Here is a 26,072-nt window from a genome sequence, read left to right as displayed (position 1 = left end):
GGAACGGAGCGAGAGAGAAAGATGTAGTGCAAGGGTCAAAATGAAAAAAGATGAAGAAATTCTCAGGAAGATTCAAGTTACAAAACCTTGAGATATTATATTTTCGTCTTGATAACAGCTGCTCTATCATTCTCTAAAGTACCTGATTCATTTTTATGGAACGCCTACAGTGATAGAACGCTGTCATCTTTCCAGATCTACCGAGTCACACTGGGCCCTATTTCCGATATCTTCCCATTGTCTGGCCCAGTCTTCTACAAGAACAGCTGCTCGTCTTTGCAGTGGACATTGTAGAAAATATGCTGAGGTGTACTTAGGTCAGTGGTTCTCAAACTTTTCACAGTGTGTGCCACCTAAGAAAACATCACGCTCTCCAACTAGCACAATCACAGACGTGAACATAGAGTAGCACAGGCTTCCCTTGGACTTATTACTAATATACTTATTTTAAATATGAATTTAAACACACTATTGTGGTAATTTTATATATATATATATATATATATATATATATATATATATATATATATATATATATATATAAATAAAAGTATTGGGGGTTTTTTAGGGTTAGGGTTACTTGAATATGTTGTTTTTACAAAAAACCAACTCATTTTTGACAAATACATTCAATCTTTTCAGTTTACAGCCAACTATTCCAGTTAGACGAGCAAAATAAATTCTAAATACTTGTTTTACTTCTTATACAATCTTGGCCAAAGTGAATCTGCATCGACGCACGCTCTACCTCTCGTCTTTGAGAAGGTGTCTAAATCTACGTGCAACCTCTGAAGTATGTGGGAATGCTGTACGAACACTTGACCTTTAACCAATAGCTTTATTTACATGTCCACTATGTCGCATCAGCTTCAGTGTGGGATGACTCAAAAAGATGTTACGTGGACGTTACCTCATAAGAGACGGGCATTTTGATTAGGAGAATAAAGGCGACCCGCAAAGTCCATAGCAACAATTCTTCTGCGTGGGCTTTTGCTTGGCTTTTATCCAATCATCTCCACTCTATATATTTCAGCGTCCAATGCTGTGGGAGTTAAAGTGCTCATTAATCAGCTCCCCCCTCTGAGTTGTAACGCAGCCTCCTACATGTTAGAACAGGATAAGAGCTGGAGGTTAGGTTTATGAGCCCGGGGTTAAGGATTACACTGTGCGGACCTTCTCACTGTTCACAGTGGAGAGTCAAACATGGTGCCAGGAGCAGCACAGACAAATTAACAGTGGCAGCGCAGGCTAAGGATGACTAGATGTGTGCTTGTGTAGTTTTCAGTTGGATCGGTCACAAACTGCAGATGATAATGTCCACTTTTATACACACACCCCTAATCCTACCACACGAACCTTAGTCTGAATATGTCTTCCTTTACACTGACCTCAATATTTGTCCCCACAGAAATTGAGTCCATCATATCGTTAACGTAATTGCTTTATTGTCATATTTTGTCCAAAATGTATGGTTGCTGTAAAATGTTTTTCGTAAACCTTTCCTCAAAAACCTTAAATTATGAGTTAGCCAATGGTGCTAATGGTTTGTTAGGATCCCATATGTGAATTCTCCACCAATGTCATACCTTTGTCTGTGGATGTTCCCACAATGTGGTTGTTTAAAGAGATTGAGGTCACCACGAAACTTAATTCTTACAAAACTTAACCCATACTATGACACTAAAACCTCAACGTGTGGGGTCAGGGGAATGCTTCTTGCTTTCCAGCAAACTCATAAATGCAACATCAGTTGCACACTATGTATAAAGGTACGTATCATATTTCACATGAAAAGCCTCAAAAGCCTTATTCCTGGTGGATCACAGTTGTTATGATGTAAAAAAAAACATTAGAGAATCTGTCATTCAACCAGAAATCACAACTTGTTGTGAGACAGAATGTGTGCAGTGAGAGTCTGGGCAGGTTGGCTGAGGAGTGCAAGGTGCTTAAAGCTCTCTGAGGGGGGGGGCTCTTCCTCCTGCACTTTGAAAACCCCTGCCTAAAAATGTGTCTTTACCTAAGAATTCAATCATTTTCCCCACAGGCATCTCAATATCTGTGCCAGAGGAAAATCACTCGTCATATATCAGTGTGCAATCAGGCTGACATCCCCACCAGTACAGAGAAACAAAAAAACACACACAACAGTGTTTTCATGCTTTTCATGGACGTTACGTTGAATTACATCATTTGCTCCAGATCTATTCTCAACTCAACCATACCCTCTACCCAAAGCTGCAGTGATTTTCCTTGCGGGGGCCTTTACTTTGTCTCTACACTTTCAGCACAATAGCAACGCCTGAAGGGACCACATTCAGTGGATATATGTATATATATATATAAAAAAAAAAAAAAAACATATACTTTTTTAAACTTGATTCCAAGTATCACTCATAACTGCATTTATGATTTTGGCTTCCAGTTAATTAAACCGATTTCATGAGTAATAGTTCAGCCGTGTCCACATGAACTCTGTGCTCTTTTTATTATGAGAGAAGTATGGAGGACCTGCACACCTTTAACAAAATCAAAGCCATTTCAATTCTGGGCGACTGAATCCCTGTGAGCAATTAAATACCTGAGCATGATCCTGCCCGAGCTTGCTGCAGCACCCAGCTGAGGAGCCAGCCCAACCTTTTATGGCGGCACGCCGATGTTTTTCCACACTTCACCCTCTCCCTGCGATGCATTTTTGACAGACGCTGTATAATCGCGGGCTTGCGTCACTCTCATAGCTGGAAATTTAATCAGCATGGCCTTTGACCCACAATGTTAAAAGAAGATTCCGAATGCGAAGTCCGTCTGTTTGAGCAGGCGTGATGGCGCTGCAGACAATGAAGTACATTTTTTTTTCAGTCCAGTAGCACGGCAGCTGATTCAAGATTTCAAATACAGTAGAGAAGGATGAACCACAAACCTACAAATGAAAGAGTTGGTGCGACAAAGTGAGATTTGAAAAGACAGAAGTGACTTGTGATTTGAAACTGATCTAAAGCCGTGCGCGAGGAGAAGGTCCACAGAGCTAAAAGGCTGGAAAACTGAAGGAACAGGCTCACACCGGAGAAACCTGAAACTCCCCTTACTTCACACTTGCCATAAATTATTAACACAAGCACTGAACAAATGAGTTGAGCACACAGGGAGGGGGGAGATGAAATTCCCAGTGTGACTTCCCCCAAGATAACCTCCAAAATCAGACTAGCTCCAGGAGGCCGCGAGAGACAAAAAATAAATAAATAAACAAATAAATAAATGCATGAATGCCCGGGATCATAAATATGTCACCATTACTCCAAAGCAAAGACTCCTCATGCCGAACGCTCTATTTACAAACCCTTTGCTAAATCCGCAAATGTATTCAACGTGAGCAATCTTTTGGAACTAATTAAAGATGCCAAACTTAAAGGGCAGCGTGTGAACTCCAAGTGGCACCAGAAAGTTTGTTAATGAGGGTGTGAAGTCCCGACAGGGACCTACAGAATATGGTCAGAGTTTCACAGATAAGAGTATGCAGTAAAAAACCTTCAACCACACGAATTTTTACACAGATTCTAAATACAAATACTCAAAAGTGATGACGAAGTATCAAAGTTATACAATCAATAGCCTGATTACTTTTTTTGTTCAGTTGTCCTGTTTTTCTAAAAACGACCATGGTTCCATTGAAAATAACTTAAAAAAGTGAAACTCTTTCTATAAATTTCTTTCTCACTCATGTTTTTTTTATCTGCGCTGCTGTTTTTTTATTCCTGGTCCATTTGAAATTGTACTATACTGTCCAATTCGTGACAAAACCACAATAGGAATAAATATGCAATTTATGAGAAGAAACAATGATTAAAAAAAAAAAAACAAGTTTGAAAATTGTATTTTATCCAAACATTCGTCTTTTCAAGAGTATGTGCACAGTGTGAGTTTAGAGCCAATCAAGAGTTTCACTATTGATGTATGACAGTTGGCATAATCACTTAAAGAGATACTGTATATTGGTAGTTTTCTTTGCCCAGTCATGAATCCAAGCTTGTCATGTTAAGGTGCATCTTTTCTACCTTGTGGTGTCCAGGTATAGTGATTGTTGTGTGTAAAGTGTGTTAAATACGAGCAGATTTGTTCTCTCGTTGTCAATTTCAAGCCTCTTTGGGCAAGTTACTCATGACTAATGTGCCAAATGGCAAGATTACAGAGCCATTAGCTTCATTTCGAACACTCTTTATTCTTTATATGTCATTACTCATTTGTCATTACCTGTAAATCCTATATTTCTTGTCAAATATGTATCTAAATTACTTTGTTGCGGTGCAACATGATTAATCTAACCTGGGAAATGGCATCTAACTCATCCACATTTGTTTTATTACCCCACAATAGAGTGTTCGAGTGTGACTTGTGAGATTCTAATTGATTCATTTAAAAAGCAATCAGTAATGGGATTAATCGATGAAGAAAAGGTCTGGGCGTTCTAGTCACCAATCCTAATGCAGGAGCTGACAAGACACGGCTGCCAGATCGCGACGCCACAGGGAAATAATGAATAATGCCCAACCTGGAAGAAGCAGTGTCGCATTAATATGAGTGTTGTTTTTTTTTTTTGTCGCGGCGCCACCGCCGCCACTGTCAGCTCGGTTTGCCTGTAGCAGCGTGCGCCCAACATCCGCCCTCTGTTTGTTTTGGTTCTGGCTTTTCTGCTCTGTTAGCTCCTTTAGCTCTGTTAGCATTGCGAGTTCACTCGCGTGTCGACTTTGCGGCTAAAAAAAAAAAAAAGTTGGTCCCCCCCGGCCAACAGACCTCCGTTGCCTGTGATAGTGATGCTCTTGCAGGAGCTGTTCCAGAACAAAACAAAGGAGGAAAAAAAAAAAAAAAAAAAAAAAGACATTCGTGTCCATGCTGCTGGGAGGAATACAAAACACAGATGAGCACCAGCGAGCACACTCCTTTCATGGTAAATAATTTCATTATCGCTCGTGGATTTAACATTTTTGCTTCAATGCTACTAATAGATGCCAACAAGGCCAAACTGTCTCATTAAAGTATCATTTTCTTTTCAGTATAAATGGAAATGTATTTTTAGTGGCCTTTTTTTTTTTTTTGCACACAGTGTCCATTAACTGGTTAATAACCCACTATATTCCCAACAGATTATTGCTCATTTAATTTAAGAGCATCCAAAATGCGATGCAGTCCTTTAATTTGTAGGGAGATTTATTAGACTTATTTTAGCTCAATTTCTTCACTTTTGCAAGTCTTCATTTTTAAGAGATCATAAGCGGTCCAGTATTTTAGCAATTTTCCACTGAAATCTAGTCCCTCACTAAAATGAAGATTTGTTTTACGATTTTCTATTAGTAATTATTCAATATAGCAACACGAACAAACCTTAGAATACAGTTATCCTCTTCTAAGTGTGTCTCACTGTAACAAACTGAGGGGTCAAAGTAAAAGCCTTCGATATAACTAAAGAAGTAACTGAAGGAGTTGCATCCAGACATAATGAAGGCATAACCAACACTGGATCTGCAAGCTTTTTTTTTTCTTAACCTTCTTCCTGGTGTTAGTTGAGAGAAAGCACAGCAAAGTAATGCTGAATAATCAGACTAACAGGAGATTAGATTTTATGCATATTCATGCTGAAATATCTTCTGGAGGAAAAAGCCCTCAGGGCCTTACTTATCTTCAGAGGTGGGCAGCCTGTTTTTCTCCGCCTCCACATAACTGAATCTGCTTCCTCTGAATGTTAAAGAAAAAAAAAAGCTTGCAGGTTCAGCCTTAGTGTCTTAAATTGGCCAGCGGACTACAATGACATGCTTACTGTACGCTCGCAGCCACCTTCACGTGCACAAAGAAGGCAGAAGCCGGAGCAGATGTTGATGGGGGTCTGATGGGTTTCATTCATTCCAGTCAGCATATAGCCTCCACTTGTAAAGACTCAGTGGGCCTCAAAGGTCCCCGAGCAAACTGTGTTTAAAGCACCACACACACACAGCTTTTGTCTGTACCCACCCACCCCCCCCCCGCTGCTGATTCTGCAGGGCTCGCCTCGTCAGCTAATGGTCATTGCAGAAATAATTGTAAGCATCTATCTCATTTTACTTGGAATACACAATGCCAATGGTCCCGACAGCCTCACACACACACACACACACACACACACACACACACACACACACACACACACACACACACACACACACACACACACACACACACACACACACACACACACACACACACACACACACACACACACACACACACACACACACACACACACACACACACACACACACACACACACACACACACACACACACACACACACACACACACACACACACACACACACACACACACACACACTCTGAAACACACAACATTGTGCACTCTGTACCCCCTAGAGATGGGTGTGCTTTTCATTTACTTTCCCCAAAGTTTTTCCTGAGGCCTCACTCGCTTTTTTGAGTCCAAACCTTCGGTGGATCTCGAGGGGGGGAAAAAAAAACTAAAGCAGGCCGACAGATGCTTTACGTTTCTCCATAGAGCGTGAACGCAGCACACTGACAACTGTCACAGCAATTTCCAGATTGAAAAAAAAAAAACCAGGTCTGTAACATCTGTGACTCCTTAAAAGAATAAAACACTTTAATCACAGCAAAGTTTTAACGTTGTAGCCGAAGGTGTCCTTTCAATGGGTTTGATTACTCGGCACTCTTGGCCTACCTGAAGAAATAAAGCGACGTGGTATATGAGATGACACCCTCGATAACACAACCTGGGATTGAAAATTACAACTTTAATGAAACAGAGTACCACATATCCTTTTCGTTGAACGTCCGGCACAGGGAAACTTTGACCTGCCGCACTTCCTTTAACGAAGTACTCAACTTTTCCTTTGAGATTACACGCACGCTTGCACTCATTCCCATCAGGTGGCAGCTGATCTGGCAGAAATGTCATCTTGTTTACCATCTCTCTGACTGACTGCGAGTGTTTCCTGCCTCGTGCGAAGCTCTTTTCAAAGATCTTCAAAGACCTGAGTTTTCCGAGTGGATTCCAGCAACAGCCCACACCGTAAATTTCAACTGTGACTTACCAGCACAATGAAAACCACCGCTTCCCCGACCTCCGATGGATTAAATAGCTTAAGGTGTACCCCTCATCTGACCCCGAAAAGTGCACTTAACACATATTTACTGCACCTTTTCCATCACAAAAATAAAACAAAAAACCTCTAGAGGGCATCACAATAAAGACTCTTCGCTCAGATTCTCACACAAAGGGATTATCTGTGGCGACTTTCCACACAAATAATTTAAAAAGAAAATACTGCATTTGTATTCTGACGTGGCGTGTGCTAGTTCACACTGCTGAATTCGAGCCTCAAACACTTTTCAAGCATTCTGGAGGCTCAGAGGAGCACATTTTGTTTTTTGATGTTTGGTTTCTTTGGGGGGGTTTTTTTTAAGCATGCTCTCACTTTTAAATCAGAACACAAGCATCAAACCAGTCCGAAGGATCAGAGAGTCCAAAACCAATTAATCTCTGTAGCATTGTGTATGGAAAACTAGGCAGGTATTTTGTAGTGAGTAAAGCAAAAATAAGTTTGTGTTGCTAAGCCACAAGTCTTCATCTGGACGTACACGTCCAATCTAAAGGCCAGACTGATTGGGATGGCAGTCACACAACTCAATAGAAATCAATGTGAAAGATCAATTTATTCGCCGTGTAAGGACTGAATTTATTAAACCCTTAATGCCTGAACATACTGTACGCTGTTCATAATTAAAGCTCTATTGTCAAATCCGTAATTACCATAATATTGGAAATTGCTGCTTTGCCATTATCGTGTGAACTGTCCTTTTTTTTTTTAAATGTATTTCTATGTTGAATCGCTTTAAATGAAAAGTGACACGATCTTCCTGCCTGACACAAAACAGTCCGATCTCGTAGATGCAAGCGGAAAATGTTTGGCCTCGACCTTTCAGACACGTCACTGTCGTTTTTTTTTTTTTTATTTCTCCCATTGTGTCCGCACGTCTCCCAGCAGACATCATTACCAGAGAGCGGATGAGCGGGCTCACATCTTCTGAGGGGAGGTTTTAGTTAGCAGCAGGTTTCCACTCTAATGCTGAGCCAAATGAACTCGGATGGATCACTGTTTCAATACAGTTAGCACATTAAAAGTTTAATTACATCATTTGCATGACTCAGAAGCACTGGGGATAAAAGGTAGGAACCGATTGACTCATAACAGCCGCTGAGCTGCAGTGTGCTGAACGATCGGTTTGCCAACTGGCTGACAAAGTCCACACGAGGTTGGGAGATGACAAATTATTCAGGGGTTCTTTTTTTTTTTTTTTTTTTTGCTAAAGTTATCAAAAAGACAGTCTAACAAAGAAGTTCGCAAAACTTCAAGAAGTTGTTGCCTTTTCAGCTCTAAATACCTCCTTTCAATAATAGATAGATATTGCCTTCAAGAATATTGAATATTGTTTGTGTGTTTATGCGAACAGAGTCATGTACTATGTGATTTAAAACGCCTAAAAATGATGTGTTGTGTATGACGTCCACCTCCAGCTTTCTGCGCTGATGGGAGCTCCTCACGTCATACAAAAACCCTCATTTGAATTCTCCAATTCCGTTTTGTGATTGATGTCTCTCATAGTGTTATTCTACGTCAATCACCCATAACATGCATTCAAAGTAAAAGTGCGATATTAGTGCAAACATACAATTTACACATCTCTTCATCCATTATCAGATGGGATTCCATTGTTGAATAAAGCAGTTCGAATATGACTGGATTTACTACTAAAATCAATTCAGAATAAATGTCTTTGTGAGGACAAAACACTCGTGAAAACGGTCTTTGCTCTACTCTGGAGAGTTTACATTGACCTGTCCTGGATGTGCCCACTGTTTTTTTTTTTTAAAGTGTGAAAATTAGATTACCGTCAAACCTCTTTTAATAACAGTGTGCAATATAGTGCAAGACTTGCAGTTTGCAGACTTCCATGATGCAAGGAATCAATAAACAATACATTAAGCATGTTAGATTGCCTTACGATCACTTGTCAACAACATTCATGAACATGGAACTCACAGTTTCTAAAAATATGAAATCAACTTACAGCCGTAGCGCCCTTAAAAATAAAAACGATTTTCTATTGATACAGATGCCACAAAAGAGCCAAAGCCCCTTTTCTACTTCCTGTTTTTATAGTTCCTGTTTCCCACCTGCCACGGGAAGTCCAATAGAAATTCAACATGCAGCAAGCAACCTATAATCAACACAAGACAATTGAATAAATGCTTTAAAGTGTGGAGTTATTACGGTGAGAGATCGTAATCATTGTCATGCTTTAAATGCAAAGATTGAGGGAAACAGGATTTACAAGTGATTCAAAATCGTTGAAAATAGGACTAGCAATAGTTGTGTGGCAAATTTCAAACAATAGCTGCTTTATTCAGCACTGATCCCTGAACCAGGCCTGTCGTCAACATCCATTATAAATTCTGCGTCTATGTTTTAGTGTTATGGAGCCCAGCATGACTCCGTTTTCTATTCTAACTTTAGTTTGAATCCTGACTCACTTGTAAATTCAATTTAATTCAATTAAAGAGCCTATATCTAATACAGAAAAGCAGCGAAGACAAAAATACCCAACTAAGTCAACTGAATTAAATTAAATGAAAGTCCACAGTGTAATTACGTTATAGCGATCGCAATTAATTTGAAAGTAAATAAATATTTATATAAATATTTAAAAACAACATTTTCATTAAAAAACAATTCTGATCAATAAGCAACAAAAAAAAAATTATAAAAACAAAACAAATGGATTGGGAATGAACTCCCATGAACAATTTACTACTTGATTGACTGGATTGATTAGTTTTATGGATGTTTTACAAAAATGTGCTGTTAGTGAAGGATTTAGCTCCCTCGTCCAAGAAAAGTCTAACATTTAAAATCTGCCAGTTCTTTGATATTATTGTGTTCTGCGGGGCAGTGTGAAGACAAAACCATTTCTCTGCTCCTTTTGTGATATTTCCGAGACGCCATAAATGGTCAAGTTGTTGCCGTTACTAGGTAAGTATCTCAAAAACCTCTCAACAGTAACGGAACCGGAATGAAAGGGTTGAAAACAATCTATTAAAGCGTAACAACTTGAGAACAAGTAGAAGTTTAAGATGTTTTGTTTTGTTTTCCTTGTGCAAACAGCTCAGATCAGCCACCGCTTCATTATTAAACAGGTTCTGCAGTAGTTCAGCATGATGCTACGGGGCCACACGCCGTCACAGCTGGTTAACAGAAACATCACATCTGGGCTCCTCCACAGAAAAAAAGAAAAAAAAGAAAAAACCCCGTCACCGCAGTCACTTCTGAAAAAGGACAGCCAGTTACACCCATTTCCTGTTGTTGGAGCGCACTGTCACCATTCACTCTGTTCTGAACGAGAAAGTGAGGACGTCCTGTCTAAAGAGTACGGAAGACACCACCGTTAAAAGCAAACTGGCTTCAAAAGTAAAGTAGAAACGGGGAAACTTTTATTACTATTAGATGTTTTTGAGGGTTTAAATGACGAGTGTATATTATCCAAACCATCCGACACTCAGGTTATAATGTCTTCTTGCACGAGAAGAGTTGTACTTTTTTTTTTTATTTTTTTTTTAAACGAGAAGCTCTTAAATGTTCGCAGCTCTCCAGAATAGGAGGGCTTTGAGTGATAATTCACAGAGGACACATTGGGCTATCTTGCTTTTCTTTTTGACGAGTACCGAGAAGCGGTTGAAGGACCTTTTTCATTTTACAACGACACTGCCTCCGCTCTGCATCCAGCTGTCTCTGTGACCTGCCGCATTAATGTGAGGGAAATATTCAGAGGAGCCCGTCACCCACATTTCTCATCCAATTAATGATCGGCAAACTGGTTGTTCTCACGCATACAAACAGTCATTAGTAGGTTATTGAATCAGTTTATTTGTTCTTTTTTTTTCTCACTGCCTTCAGACCGAATTGTGGACGGATGAAAGTTGCAATTATCTGGCTCGCCCATCATCCAACCTTGATGGAAACGAGAGAAATCTATACAGCTCCCTAATGAGTACTGAGTACCACTGCTGCCATTTGATTAGGGACTTAATTGTGATAATAATGAACAAATACACCCGGCTCTGGCTAAAACGGTCTTGTAAGCATTCAGCTAATTAATGGCTATTTGCCCACTGATGCTCACGATGTAGAAAATCACCAGGGAAGTACATTTTCCCCTTGACCCAAGAAAAAGTCCACAGCGCTTTACCGACCGTGAGTTTCCCACTTGCAGCCATTGTCCACCCGCTGGTGGGAAAACGCGTCGCTGCTACATAAAAGAGGATGTTGTCTTCCGGGGATCCGCCTAAATTGTGGGTCAAAAGCTTGACAGCGTTATTCATCCGTCTTGGAAGTAGGCTGAAATCATGTCACAACACAGGGACAATAAAGCGGGAGCTCCGATCTGAGTGGACAGCAGCCGGGCAGCTCGCACTGGCTCGCTCGCTGTGCCGAGGACGGGTTAGTTGGCAGGGCAGCGGCTGTAAACACGCCCGGGGCCACACATGGCCAAGAAGAGAGCAGGACAAACAGACAGAGAAGGGGGTGGGGTGGGTGGAGGCTGAGATATAAAAAAAAATAAAATAAATTCACAAGTGGGACCAAACAAAGACAGGCAAAGAGTGATGAAATGAGGTCCCCCCGGCCCACTCTAATGTCTCGCCATTACCCTGCTGAACATAGCCACGCATGTTGTTTCTGACCAATTAAGCAGGCATAAAGGCAGGGGGGCTGGGACTCAGCGAGGGGCTCCGATATTCTGCCGGGCACATCTAGGCCACTCAGCCCCCTCTCTCTTCTTTGTTGAATGTGCCCGAGTGGGCCAACGAGAAAAAGGTGAGGCTGTTGGGGAAAGGAAGGGGCGTGTGGAGAGGGACTTGGAGGGTGGGATTCAGGGGCAAAGTGGCAGAGGCAATTTCGCTCAGCATCGAGCAGAGGATGTCAAGCAGAGCGCACAGCAAACAAGGCTATTCTTGGACCTTTTATCGCTACAATTTTCGGCAAGCACACCCCTCCACACCCCTCCACACACACACACATTCATTCACACCATCAACCACAAAAGGCTGCTTCTTTCTTTTGCTCTGCCGTCATTATCACAGTTCCCAACACTATATTGCAAACCGGTAACCGGCAACGACTAAGTTGATCCTCTGCTGCGTCGAAGCATCAGAATTTCTAATGTATCTTTAAAGTAAAAAAAAAAAATAAAAAAAAAAAGAGGAGTGACTCTGCTATAAACATACCTGCTGCAGAGCTCACCAGTGGCATTATTGGCATGTCACTGATGTCCGCACAATAACAACATCTCCGTGGAAAGTGACAGGCTAATGAAATTAAGCTATATTTATGTGTGATTGAATGAAGCGGGTCAAAAACAGCCATGCGTGCAATGTGTATAAAGAACATTGTGTTTGATGTCCTGACAGCAGCAGCAGCAGCATAATAGGTCGTTTTCCTCTACAAAAGAAACAGGCTGGTGTTCATACAAGGAACGGCAATCAAGCTGAATAGAATAGAATAGAATAGAATAGAATAGAATAGAATAGAATATAAATGTAAGCCATGCAAGGATCATGCAATTTAATAGTGCAATTGAAAGAATTGTGGGATACTGCTTTCCTAAATGGAGGCTATGGTTCCAGTACAGTGGGTCATCTCTCAGTTGGAGTGTTGTGGACTTGACCCCCCCGTCTGCCCTCACGTCAAAAATGTCCAGGACCAATAGATGGACTGAGCGCCGTGCATGGCGGCCGCCTCCAACGGAGTGTGAACGTGCCTGTGAATGACTGAACGTGACGAACATTGTAAAGTGCTTGAGGGGCCGTTGATCATTAGTGCATCAGCAATATAAGTGAAGCCTATTTACCTTTCACCTGTGGTACACACACACACGTGTTATTAACAGCCTTCTCGAAAAGACCGCTCCCCTCTAAATTGGCTGCGTATCTCGATCCGCTGCTCGCAGCACAACACTGGTCAGAGTGGAAGACGTGGTTGTTATCTCCATTCTGTCCTTTTCTTCCGTCATATCTAGCCATGACTTGCGAAGTGAAATCTGTAATAACATCTTTAAAATGGCTGCTATAGTTGCCAGAAACTAATAAAAACAACACTCCAATGCCTTTTATAGTTCCACCTGGTGGTGCATTGCATGGACTTGAAGTGTGAGAATCCTGGTTTAAATTCTGAATTTGCAGCAGAATTTGCATGTTAGAAGAAGAAGCACAGTCATCAATAACTGAGATTCAATTGATCATGTCTATGAGGGACTCGAACTTTCCGCCATCTTTGTTATCATCTGATGACAAAAAGGATCAAAACGAAGATGAGACTCATAGCTGAGTTACTGAAGTCCAAATAAACCTATTAAATGGACCTGAAAAATAATAAACAGCTGTATTTTTATGCATTATTTGAACGCAAAGAGTTGTTTTGATTTTAAAAAGGCCTTCTGGCTGTCTGGACAAACACATTTTCTCAAAAGAGATTTGATTACAGAGCTACTAATGTAAGTGAGAGTATATAATGGTATAAAAATGGGCCGAGCAGCCCTTGTTTAGAAATTACCAAGAATTATCAAAGACGAGAGAAAGTCCTGATAAAAGCAACAACCACATATTATTTACGGTGATGTAATTTTGGCCTTATCAAAGAGTCAATGTCCAGTGAGAAAACATGAGGAAAGTGGAGAGGATCCAGTCAGGGATGGATGCGTGTGTTTTTCCAGTAATCACAGGCCTTTAGGAGCCAGGATTAAGAGGTATACGCACAATGACCCCATTATGTCAGCAGCACTGTGAACTCAAGATAAATGGGCTTCCATGGAACTTATTGCAACATCACAGCAATGGATGATAGTATAAGAAAGACTTTTCAGAGGCATGGTGATGAAATCTGAGAAAAGCAGAAATCTACTTTCAAGAAAAACATACAGACACTGCCAAGAGTGTTTCCAACTCACAACCTCTGGAGCGCCTTTGCGCGCGCGCGTGTGTGTGTGTGTGTGTGTGTGTGTGTGTGTGTGTGTGTGTGTGTGTGTGTGTGTGTGTGTGTGTGTGTGTGTGTGTGTGTGTGTGTGTGTGTGTGTGTGTGTGTGTGTGTGTGTGTGTGTGAGATGGGGGTGACAACATGTAGTCTGAGACGTAGCCGTCTGCATATAGTGGCCACTGATGCAATACCTGCAGGCCTTCAGTAAACAGAGGTGGCTCGGCCTTGGGCAAGCACAGCAAACAAACAGAGTGGTCAGGACTGCAAATATGGAAGTGGAGGAGAGATAACAACAGTGGGGACTTTCTGTGAAAAACTGGATTTTTTCAGAGAAACGAATGGAAAGCATCTGCAAACTGTTGACTGGGCCACGTCATCGGGTGAAGAAGAAAAGAGAAAAAAGAAAAAAAGAAAAAAAGAAATGAGTCGGGTGTGATCTCAAAACTGCTGAGAAACAGTCTTGCGATGCTCTCGTAAACCAGCCTTACACACACAAACACGTGCCTGCACACAAAATGCAGATTACATCCATAAACCCTTCAATTGTTAAATCCTGCATGAACAGAAGGAACCTGACTGGCCTCTCAGGAGAGAAGGGCACTCGAGGGATTTTATTCCTTCAAGATGTGATCTAATCCTCTACTTCTGCCTGTAACCCACACCAACACACACACACACACACACACACACACACACACACACACACACACACACACACACACACACACACACACACACACACACACACACACACACACACACACACACACACACACACACACACACACACACACACACACACACACACACACACACACACACACACACACACACACACACACACACACACACACACACCAAAGTACAGGTGGCTGCATATAGGAGCCTATGTGCATATCATAACTACCTACAAAGGGTTATGTGTGCATGCTACTGCACAGGAGATATGCATAGAAACACACACAAACATACATAAACACCTCACTGAAAAGCATGCCTCAACAGAGAAACTACCCCCGAAGCTAGGGCCCCCATCACAAAGAAAATGCAGGGAGGAAAAACTGCATCGAATGCAGAAGGATGTTGGCGAACATCTCCCCTTTTTCCCTCACATCCTTCCTTTTCCTCTCTCCCGTTCACCCGGTCACTTGCTTCCTGCAGTGATGGCCTCGGGGAAAAGACCTGGCATTGTAGAGCTTAATCAGCCTGTATCACCCACAGAAAAATACGCTTTTCTGCTCTAAAGTTTTTACCCGATGTGCCTCTTTCTTGCTATTATTCTACAAAGCACACTTCCTGAAGAGACACCATTCAGACTTTACAGTCATTAAAATCTGTTCTAAATTGACTCAAACAACGTCCATGCAGACAAGGGGTTAGCCTGAGCTTAAAGAAGATAACGTGAGAAGAAATAACTGTTTTATATAAAACATAGGTTTCGGGAAGCATGTTTTTTTTTTTTTCTTTTACTGGTCATCACCACATCAGCATTAAATTGTTCAAGCGTGGAAGTGGGATCTGTAGAAATGCAACAACCAGCACATTGAAGATTTCTGCTTTGGAAAGCAAACGTTGAGGTAAAGGGGTCATGTGGAGTCAACAAGTGAAGGGAAGTGAATGCCTCAAAATGCTTGAGAGCGAGCTTCACCGCTTCAGTTACAGGACTGAGTGCCTTTCTGTGTGCGGTTTGCATATTCTCTGTGTGTGTGTGCCGGGTGTATTCTCCAGGAACTCACGCATTTGAGGGGATGTTGACTCCAAATATCTTTTTTCCCCCCCATAGTTTGCTGGGATAAGCTGCAGTCCCCGGTGACCCCCGAGTTGGATAAAGCAGTTTAGAAAATGGATAGATGGCTTTCGGTTTCCTCCCACAGCCCTAAGACATGTGTTTTAAGACATGTGCACATGTGAGACACCAAGCCACATAAGTCAGCGTCTCTAAATTGAACTCAGGAGTGAATTTGTGTTTGTGATTCGCTGTGATGGACCGGTGTATCCAGGGACTACCCTGCTCTTAGCCAGTTTAAGCCAGAGTTGGCTCTCGCTCCCAGCAACCCTAATGTGGATAAAGCGTTAAGAGTCTCTGAATATGGATGAGTGAAGCTCACCTTATAAATAAATGTGAGTAAGTTCAATATAAGCATTAAAACAGACATTTCAGCACAGAGATTGATGAGCATGAGCTACTTGCATTTAAGAACGAGGTGGAGGAATAAAAAAAAGATGATCAAAACGAGCCCTCGAGGTTATATGAAAAGATAAAATCATGCTGTCTACAAGCACCGTTTGAAACTACTTCCCTACCGAACAGCATTCACATTAAACCACAATGGCGGTTAACTAGAACAGGCGCGTGCCTCTGTAAACAAACCCAACAGCATCTGATCATATGTGGCGAAGGCTTCGTATCCTAACATTCAGACAGAAACATCTTCAACGGGGCAACAGTGACGATAAACAGTCCCAAGGTTTCCAGGTTTGGTGTCACAAAATCATTACTCCTCCCCGTATGAACACGGTCTCCTCCTGCTCCTGAGTTACGGTTTGTCAGCGACATTACGCCGCTACTGTGAAGCTGACCTTTGACCTTGATGGATATAAAACGCCATCACATTATAACATCATCCATCAACACGTCTGTGTGACGTTTGGTCAAAAACAGAGGCCACTAACATGTTTGAGGACACAGTGACCTTCAACCAGCACAATCTAATCAGTTCATCCCTGAGTACACGTGATCATCCATGTCGGATTTAATGAAAAAAATCCTCTAGGCAATCCTGATGTATCACCCTCGTAACTATAGAACGGACGACCTGAAAACACAAAGCCTCTGGACACAGCTGTCACCAGCACCGGGATATAAAAACACTCTAATAAAGGGTGTGACTTTTAAAAGTGTTGACATGTGACACAAAATGGCATTTATATTGGGACAACACAGGAGATATAATTAAAAACCCAAATATTAGCTCCAGGGCCAAACATTGCTGTAACGGCTGCCTTTCCCAGACTCTCCCCTACTGCGTGGAGTTTGCATGTTCTCTAATATGTGTGCGTGTGTTTTCTCTGGTTTCCAACACTGCAAATAACATGCATTTGAGATTAATTGGCCTTTAGGTGGGAATGTGAGCGATGCGTGAGGACGATTATTTGTCTATTTGCTCCGAGATGGACTGGCAACCTATCCTGTTCTGCATTTGCCAAAGTCAACATGGATCAGCTCCAGCCCTCTGTGACCCTGAGTTGAACAGATTGGTATAAAAGATATGGACTGCGTCACCATCACAAACAGGTCACGATGATATTGGATTGTGTGCTTTCTCCACGTGATCAACTAAGAACAACACCGTAAGTGGAATCAAGTGCAAACAGGATTCAAATCAAAGTCCTATTTATACGAGAACAGTCTGCTAAACAATATCGTCCCCATGTTGGGTTGCTTTATGTTTGCCGTGGAGCGAATAAATTGACCGCCAAGCCCCAACAAGCACAAAATTAAATGTGATCCACTGTGTTTGATGTGGTAAATGTTGCACTTTGCATCACTTTGCTTGCAGTTTCCTTAAACAACCACTTGTTTTTATGACGGTTTCATACAGGATCTACAGACTGTAACTCCACCTGCAGCAGTTACAGTTTTGTTTTATCAACAGACAAAATTGGAACACGTTGTTTTTTCTGCGCAACACTGGAAACATGAAAATGTACTAAGCTATGAATCCTAAAAGTATACTCACACCGTTGAGCAGATAAGTCACACTGAACTGCCTTTATAAAAGGTGTTTTTACATGCAACGTCTATCCGTTTATTTAGGCTTGCGACGCCAATAAAGCCTTTACTTTCCTATCGTTGATATATTTTACCTCAGGCTGCAATAAACTAAGATATAATGTCACTCTCGTAAGCATAAAGCTCAAACGTGACAAGAACTGACCCTGTGAGGATATTTACTGCTTTACTTTAAAGTAATTAGTCCTCTATCTCCCCGCTCCTCATGCATTGTTCGCTGCTCATAAGCTTAACAACAAAGGGGGGTTGATCTGTTATAACAATGACTGGATGTAACCAGACGGGATGTGTAAGATGTCTACAAAGAAAATATACCAAAGGGTCTGTTCCCATCTTATGTAGCAGAGAAAGTCCACATCAATGTCCAGCAGCACCGACAGGTTGATATTATCTGCCTCAGATGCCAGTGACTTGGACAATATATCAATACCCAGAGGGGCCCGGCGGCTCACTCCCCTACATAAACAAAGCCAAAGACAGCCGCGGTCTCAGATTCCCAAACACCAGCCGCTGACATTTGCACAGCATCCACAGAGGAGAGGAAATGCACCACAGTTCCAGCTCTGTGGGAACACAGGCAAAGTGTAAGCCTTTTCTTGGGACTTTGTTCATCTTCCGTTTCTTTCTTCTCGCTCAGCGGGCGGCCATTTTCCTGGCTCAGACCGAAGGCTGCTTGGCACACCTGATTCGTAGCAGGAGACAGCAGGGGAACGAGGGGTGCAGGGAGGTCACGGCGTTTGGAGCCGGCCAGGAGGCGCCAGCTTAACGGCAACATTTTATTCAGACTGTCACCCAGCTCACTGGTCATTACTGCTATAAGGGGATTTCAGGTCCGGCAGCAAGCGCACCCATTTCGGAGGCTTTGTGTTCGGTTTGTGTGTCTCTGTGTGTGCTTGGGTAATGAGGCAGCTCAGAGCCGCTATACCAGAGCCAAATCATACTTTTAAACAACAACCCAAAAAAAAAAAAACTGTACTCACTTTACCAACATCAAATATTTGAGGATATGTGGCATCACTATGAATGCTGCATTTCGACTGGTTGTGAGCAACTGTTAATAACCGTAGCTCAGAGGAACTCAATTTTGTTACACAGAAAATAATCTCAGATTGTCTGTGGTTGCACAACCATGATGACGTCTACCTTATATATTATAGCTTTATCTATTTATTATGTTTGTGTTTTTTTTGTATAGTTTGTGTTTTTCTTTTGTATTCCACATCTTTTGCCTATTTTCAGTGCTGTTCATTTGGAGGTTGAAGAAAGGAGAAGAGGTTCCATTCTGGTAAACCAGCACACTGATGGACAGTTTAACGAAACTGTCTTATCACCACTGTGCACTTTTTTCCTGTTCGTTTTTTTTTTTTTTTTTAACAGGCTGAATTTCTCTTGTGTCCTAAAGTCTTTCCTATAAATAGCGATGGGTGCATGGCGTGCAAAGGGGAGTCTATTATCCAGAGATAATCCTCGTCACCGTGTGGATTCCATGAGCAGCCACAGCCAGCTGACCATTAAATGGATCTGCTTTAAAACGGAACAGACGTGGTTGTTTGATTGTTGTTAGTCATCATGGCGATACAGGTGGATCTCAAACAGGATGAACCGTCACAACAGTCCCGCTGGACGATTCAACATGTGCATGTACACATGTGTCCACAGTGAGAGTATCTGACACAGGCTGCAAACCAGTAGAGAGCATCTTAAAAAAATTAACAATAGAAGCCATGTTGTTCGAGATCATTTAGATTTGTTAGACCTAAACTGAAATACTTCCGTCTCATTGTTAACAATTTCTGCTTATAGACAATATAAACAATAACAGAGGATGTCAAAAAAGTTTGAACATTTCATAATTTCAGATGTTTTTGGTATTTTATCATTATTTTATCTAATTAACCTGATATCATACTGAAAACAATTAAAAATACTTGAAAGATTTAGTTTGTATGTTGTTAGTGGGGCGTTAACTTTATACCTTTATAATGATCATTGCGTGTTGCTCTGCCAGAAGATCTGTCACGAAAGGCTTTGTACAATGAGTCTGTCCCTTCACTGCGACACTGTCAGCCCCCTCATCTCTCCGCGTCGCCTTCATCCCTTTCATCATAGGTTACAGGCCACGCTGTGGAATATCTTCCAATTTCCCCATGAAAAGGCTTTGATTCAACTGCACCGGCATATCTCTGGTAAATATTCATACGACGAAGGGGAAAAGAAAATTTCTGATTTCACAAGGAGCTCCTTTAAATGCACACTTTGCTTTTTGATGTATGTGACGTTGCAGAGAACAACAGAGGAGACAGATGAGGCTTCGTTCTGTGACTGAGCTTCGGCCCGCGGAGCTACACAGCTCCCCGTGTCTCTCTCGCTCTCTCTTGTGTGTCCTCTCGGCTCTACTGTTTTGTTTCTTTGGATGTGTTCCTCTCCATATAACACTTTTTTTTTTACTGCACTCTCAGCCCGAGTAATACAAAAAGGCAAAGCAACAGAATGTGCACAGAATAAAGAAAAGGAAACCCTCCTGTTGATCTGGCTGCACCTTTTTGTGGAGCAATCCAAGCTGCACGACTTCTCATGTCGGGCCCGGTGAGGCAGAAGCGTAGCCACGCAACCAGCTCAGGGAGCCACAACATCAGAGATTAACAAACGGGAGGTTGCATGACTCTCCATTCTCATCATCCTGCTGAGAACTTTTGGAAGAGGAAGATCTACGAGCGGGAAGTTTCTGGAATAGGTACAGAGCAACTTAGTGACTTTGGCAGCATTTTGCTGGGATTGTGAGGGTCCCCACTCATGGATGGGGTGCCTTTAAACATTTGTGATGTGTGATCAGGCAGTCATTGTCCCTGGTTTCACCCTCTCTTGGCATTGGACGTACACAGAGAGGAAGAAGGTGGGGAGTCTGCTTTCTTGTTGTTGGCAGTTGAGAAAAACGATGCCCATTCACAGTTTGGGCATTGAAGCACTCTGTGGGATGGCTAGACCCTTTTTTGTTGGCTTTGGGAGGGGAATACCCTCTTTCTGCATTCCATTACGCTGGAAAAAAAATAGACTGCATTCACAGAGCTGCTCTGTCTGTGGACCACAACATGAGCTCAGAGACTGACGACAGAAACATATATCAGAGCGCTTACAGAAACCGTTATATTACGGTTACCTTTTGGTTCTACAGCTGTAAACCCGAACAAAGCAGAGGTTCACTGTGTGTCAGCCTGCACTGGCAGCGTAAAAATAAGCCTGCAGGACAAAGAGAAGCTGTCTGCCACACTGCCAGCGGGCTCAGGAAGGTTGTAACTGCAGCAATAACAACACAAAATCACACAAACACACTTCGGCAAATGCACACTAACAAGGAGCAATGCAGTGCATGCGAGCACGCCTTAACTTAGCTTCCAATTAATATCGTGCAACAAGAAGGGCGTGGTGGTAATAACGTCTCCCTGCATGACTGTGACACCACCAAGACATGGATTTTGTAAAAACTCAGCTGGGCAGACCAGGAAGGCAAAGTCACACTGACATTCACTTGAGAGAGCATCAAAAGGAGACGCCATGAGTCAGTGAGAGCTCGGTGCACGAGGGCGAATAACGCTCCATCCTCTGACACCTCGGTCATCACGCAGCACATCACCTCCAGCTACGAAAAACATGAGAGCAGCGCGAGAGGGTGACACCCCGAGCGCGAGTGACAACATGACACGTCTGTGTCACATGCCAAGGCTGAAACCCATCTGTACACGCTGGCCGATGACTGTATTCCCCACTACCACCACCACCACCACCACGCACTCCTCTCATTCTCCCCCTCCTCTCATTCTCCCCCTCCAAAGCCTCACTCGCCTTGAGTGGGTACAGATGTGTGATCTACAGACGCTCCCACTCTGGAGCCCTTATTGGACCCACAGGGCTCAACAAAGGCTGGCACACAGCTTGAAGAGCTCCTGGCCAAAGACTCACTGCGCAGTCATATCACTTGCAGATGATTGTGTGAAGGAGGTGGAGGAGGTGCTACAGCTAAAAGCATAATCATTGAGAATGACCAAACAGAATGTGACTTAACGCTTGAATTCAACAGGATATAAGTGGATCTTTAAGAAGCGGAGCTTTTCCGAGGGGCTACTCCTCATCCACATGGGAGTGAAAAGCATAAATCCTCTTTCAAATCAGGCAGGTCTTCCATGTAAAGTCTGGAACTGTTGTTGCACTTGTGGCTTAATTTGTTGCCGTTACAGTTTGAATAAATCTAATGTGTCACAGTTTTACCCTGCATTTGTTCCGTTTTATGAAAGGTTACCTAAACATCTGCTGGGAAACGGCATCATCCTCATCATTTAAGTAATGTTTTCTTCTGATTCACATCAACGGCAACAAAAAAAAAGACCCAATCCAGGAACGTCTCCACTCAAAATACAATCGGACTTTATTAAACTAACAGAGATTTTATTATAAATAAATAAATAAATAAGACATGCATTATAATGGAAATCTGATGTCTCACTATTAATCAAGCTCTGGCAAACAAAGGTGAACAGTCTACCTTTAGAAATAACAATATTAGTCATTCTTAAAAAAAAGTGGCAGCAGTTTATCAACTCCATGCAAAGCCTCTCATCCCCAATGATGAAGTAATTACCTCTTCATAGCTGCACTCAAAACCTCCTAAAGCAGTTATTTCACGATAGATATATGTATGTTTTATTTCTGTTGTCTTCTGTCTCTTTGACATTTATCTGGATATATAGAATGTGTATATATAATAATGTTGATGTGGGATGTCTGCTGTTTATATTTGAAGGGAAAATAAAGAGCAAAAACAATATAAGTCATGCCTGGTCTTCAATACTGTTCTCTGTCTTTATTGGAAAAACTCCAACAGGAGTTCATCAAGTAAGGTCAAAGATACTGGCTAAATATAGAGAACAGATATGAATGAAAGGGGATTTATTTTGTTCAGTTTGACAGCAGCTCTGCAAACAGAAGTCCCCCTGCTGCTATACAGAGAGCGTCTGTATTGTCAGCCACATTCAGCATTGGAAATGTAATTACATCTTTCATGAAAGACTTATTTTATGTTGGTCTTAAGCAGACTGGCATTTATCTGCTGTGTTTTGACAGGATTAAAAAGACATTTACTCTATGAAGCAAAAGAAACAACAATAATAATAATAATAATAATAATAATAAAATCTGATGATCTGCCATGCTGATCGATCAGGTCTCTCTTTCACTGTTCCTGGTCCCCATCGGGTCACCCTGCAGGCTCCAGCACAGCAACATTCATAACAATCATCCAGCTGATGCCCCTTTCAGGCTCCTTACCTCTTTGACTTTCTCCCGGCGCTCGTTAGTCTGGGGGTCGCTCGGTTTACCGCCGTCCCTCCCCAGAGGGGCTTTCAACAGGCACCTCTTGAACTTGTGGTAACTGAAAGTATCCGAGCTGGCGTGGTGGTTGGAGGAGGTCGCTCTCTCCGAGGCGGACTCCGGCTTGGACCTGGACAGAATCAGGTCCTCCTGCGCTTTGCCCAAGGATAGCCGCTCCTCGGTGGCCTCGTGAGAACCGGAGGGTTTCCGGCTCAGACCCTTCACTTTCGCCGCGCTGCCGTCTCCCTTGGCCGGGGTGATGCCCCGCGGATGCTCCTGCTCCTTGGGTCTCTTCAGGTGCTCCCGGACATCGTTCTCGGACCCGGAGCCGACTGTCACCGGCTGGATCTCCGTCTTGGACAAGAAAATGCGCTTGAGTCGGACCGAGTCCGGCAGAAAGAAGAGGGCCCCGAAACACAGCGTGACCAAGCCGGAGAGGAAGAGCAGAAAGACGAACTTCTGGGACAGGCGCAGACCCATGCCCGATGCCGACACACCGGGCAACTTTCGGAAAACCATTGAAACTTTTCTTTGAGACGATTCCTTGCGATGTGTCTGTTCTCTGCTGCCTCTCTGCTTGCCTTCAGGCTTGTGATAAGAAAAACAACAACTAAATATGCGGAACTTAAAACACACCCCAAGTGACACTTTGCAGAGGAGCGCACACAGCCCCGGCAGAGCTCTTTATCTGGCCATCGATCGGATCTGCATACAGCGACGGTCTGGGCCTGCCTACATCTGCAAATCACCAATCATCTGCCAACACAACGCCAGAGGTTGTTTTTTTTTTTTTTAATTATCATCACTGGCATCAGCAGCAGGATCTCAACGTGTAAAAAACCATGAAGCGGCACAAGGGGGGTGAGACATAAACGGCACTGGCGTTCTTTTATACTGAAGCTCTATTCAAGGGTAAAAGGGTTGACGAAATAAATGCACTTTTTATTTTAGCCACGAAACGTCTCGCAGCGTGTGAACAAAGTTGCGAGTCGATGCATTATTGCGCAACGTGCAGATCGTCAATAACACGCTGCCCTGCGGCGCAAAACCTCCGGCGAACAGCAGAGCATCTTCCTCCTCCTCGTCTCTCTCTCTCTCTCTCTCTTTCACACAGACCCACGCTGCTGCTGCATCGCAAAGCTCTCCACAAAATCACGTCCTGCACCCCCCCGCCACTCCGGTGGTGTTGTGCATCTACCCGGTACAGCTGGCGGACGGAAACGCGCGTATATTCATGTCGCCGATCTGTCAATTGCGCTCCTCGGTCTCTCTCTTTCTCTACCTCTCTCTGGCTCTCTCTCTCCCTCTCCACTGGCGTCAACACGCCGGGCGAAACAAATCGCTGGATGACATGAAAGAAGGCGGGTTTTTGTCCCATGCGAAGTTATACTCGCCCCCGATCCAAATCCGTTAAATAAACAAATCCACCGTCCAGTCCGCCGGTTTCCAACAAAAGACGGACGCCGCGTCGTCGCTCCGGTACCCGCCGCCGCCGCTGTCGTCCGCGCCGATCCTCCCTCTCTCTCTCTCTCTCTCTCTCTCTCTCCTAGTGCGCACTAGTGTCGCTGTGCCGTGGACGTCCGCTTGCGTAAAAAGCGAGAGGAGCGGGCTGGAAATGTAACATATAGTGCAGGCAGGGTGAGGAGGAGAGCGAGAGGAGGAGGGGGAGATACGAAACGCTCCGCCGCTCAGCAATCCAGTGGGCTGCTCGGATTTCTTGATGGATATTCACAGCGGCTTATCAAAACACAGTTAAGCCGTTTTGAGCCATTTGGACAAAGGGAGAGAGGTCTGAATGGCTCTCCGCGTTATAGGGAACCGCACACTCACACACGCAGTGAAAGAGAGGCTCGTTTAATCCTGGGAAAGCTGGAGAGGATCGACATCTCTGCTACAGATGTCTCAGCAGCGACCCAGCATGCAATCATGAAGTGCCAATGATTAGCGCCTCATCTGTCTCATTCCAGGGTCAAGTCCTCCTTCCACGGTTCAATTTCGCTTAGTTTACAATTACACCTGGTCCAAGAGTTTACATTCTAAGTTTAGCTTCGAGAAAGAAAGGGGGGGGGGGGGGGGGGGGGCGACTTCCATCAGATCATTAGAAATACTTCTTGTGGTTTTATCACTTGTCTCTGAGTTTTTGTTATCTTTACAAGTCAAGGACAGTGATGTTTGCAGTTTGGAATGAGAGTTCCTAGTGGTCCAAACTATGTCTGACCCCTTTGATTCCCACTAATGAATCTGGTTTATGCAGGAACCCACCAGTTTCCTTAAGGGTTTCCAATCCAGTGCATTCCTTATTTGCCATTTGGTTTGTTTTTGTAAAATGGTTGGTTTTGGATTAGTTCAGATTAGATTGTACTGTATTCATCCCACACAGGAAAAATGCATATTGTAATGGCAGCAGTGAGGTAAAAGAAGCAAAATCTAAAAGTAACAGAAAAGATAAACACTCTACTATGGAATATATTAACAATATAACAATGAATAAAATGTGCCCAAAAGGAATGTATTACAGCAGCAGTATGTCCCATCAGTTGGTCCCTCTGTCTTCCGTTAAAACTTGCAGGCTGGACCCACCTGTCAGTGGGTAGAAACTGGAAGGGTGACCAGTCACTCACAGGGCAAACAGAGACAGACAATCATGCATACTCAACACTGGTGTCATCATTTAGCCCCAGATGCATGTTTTCTGACCTTCTGAAGAAGAAACTTTGAGAAAACAAAATGTTTTTTACAGTACAACCACTGTCTGTTTGATCCATGTGGTAATTTGGCGTTTAAGCCCCGTCATAGAAAAATATAAGTTTGAAGGAACCAATATGTACTTCAGCCTAC

At 42.9% G+C, this 26,072-nt stretch overlaps 1 protein-coding gene across 2 annotated transcripts in view; it reads right to left on the bottom strand.

Moving 5' to 3' along the window:
* LOC308114768 (mannosyl-oligosaccharide 1,2-alpha-mannosidase IA) overlaps window positions 1-24,798 on the bottom strand; it is a 230,455-nt gene extending 205,657 nt beyond the window's left edge. For both annotated transcript variants that reach the window (XM_080471912.1, XM_080471911.1), the window contains exon 1: window positions 23,193-24,798. In XM_080471912.1, coding sequence (XP_080328038.1) covers window positions 23,193-23,753 — 561 coding nt within the window. In that variant the 5' untranslated portion in view covers window positions 23,754-24,798. The remainder of the gene's footprint in view (window positions 1-23,192) is intronic.
* Between the last annotated feature and the right edge of the window lie 1,274 nt (window positions 24,799-26,072).

The sequence above is a fragment of the Lipophrys pholis genome, assembly GCF_963383615.2.
Source record: "Lipophrys pholis genome assembly, chromosome: 9".
NCBI lineage: Eukaryota > Metazoa > Chordata > Actinopteri > Blenniiformes > Blenniidae > Lipophrys > Lipophrys pholis.
The sequence above is the reverse complement of the archived record's forward strand: the minus strand, read 5'-3'. Positions and strand labels throughout refer to the sequence as shown.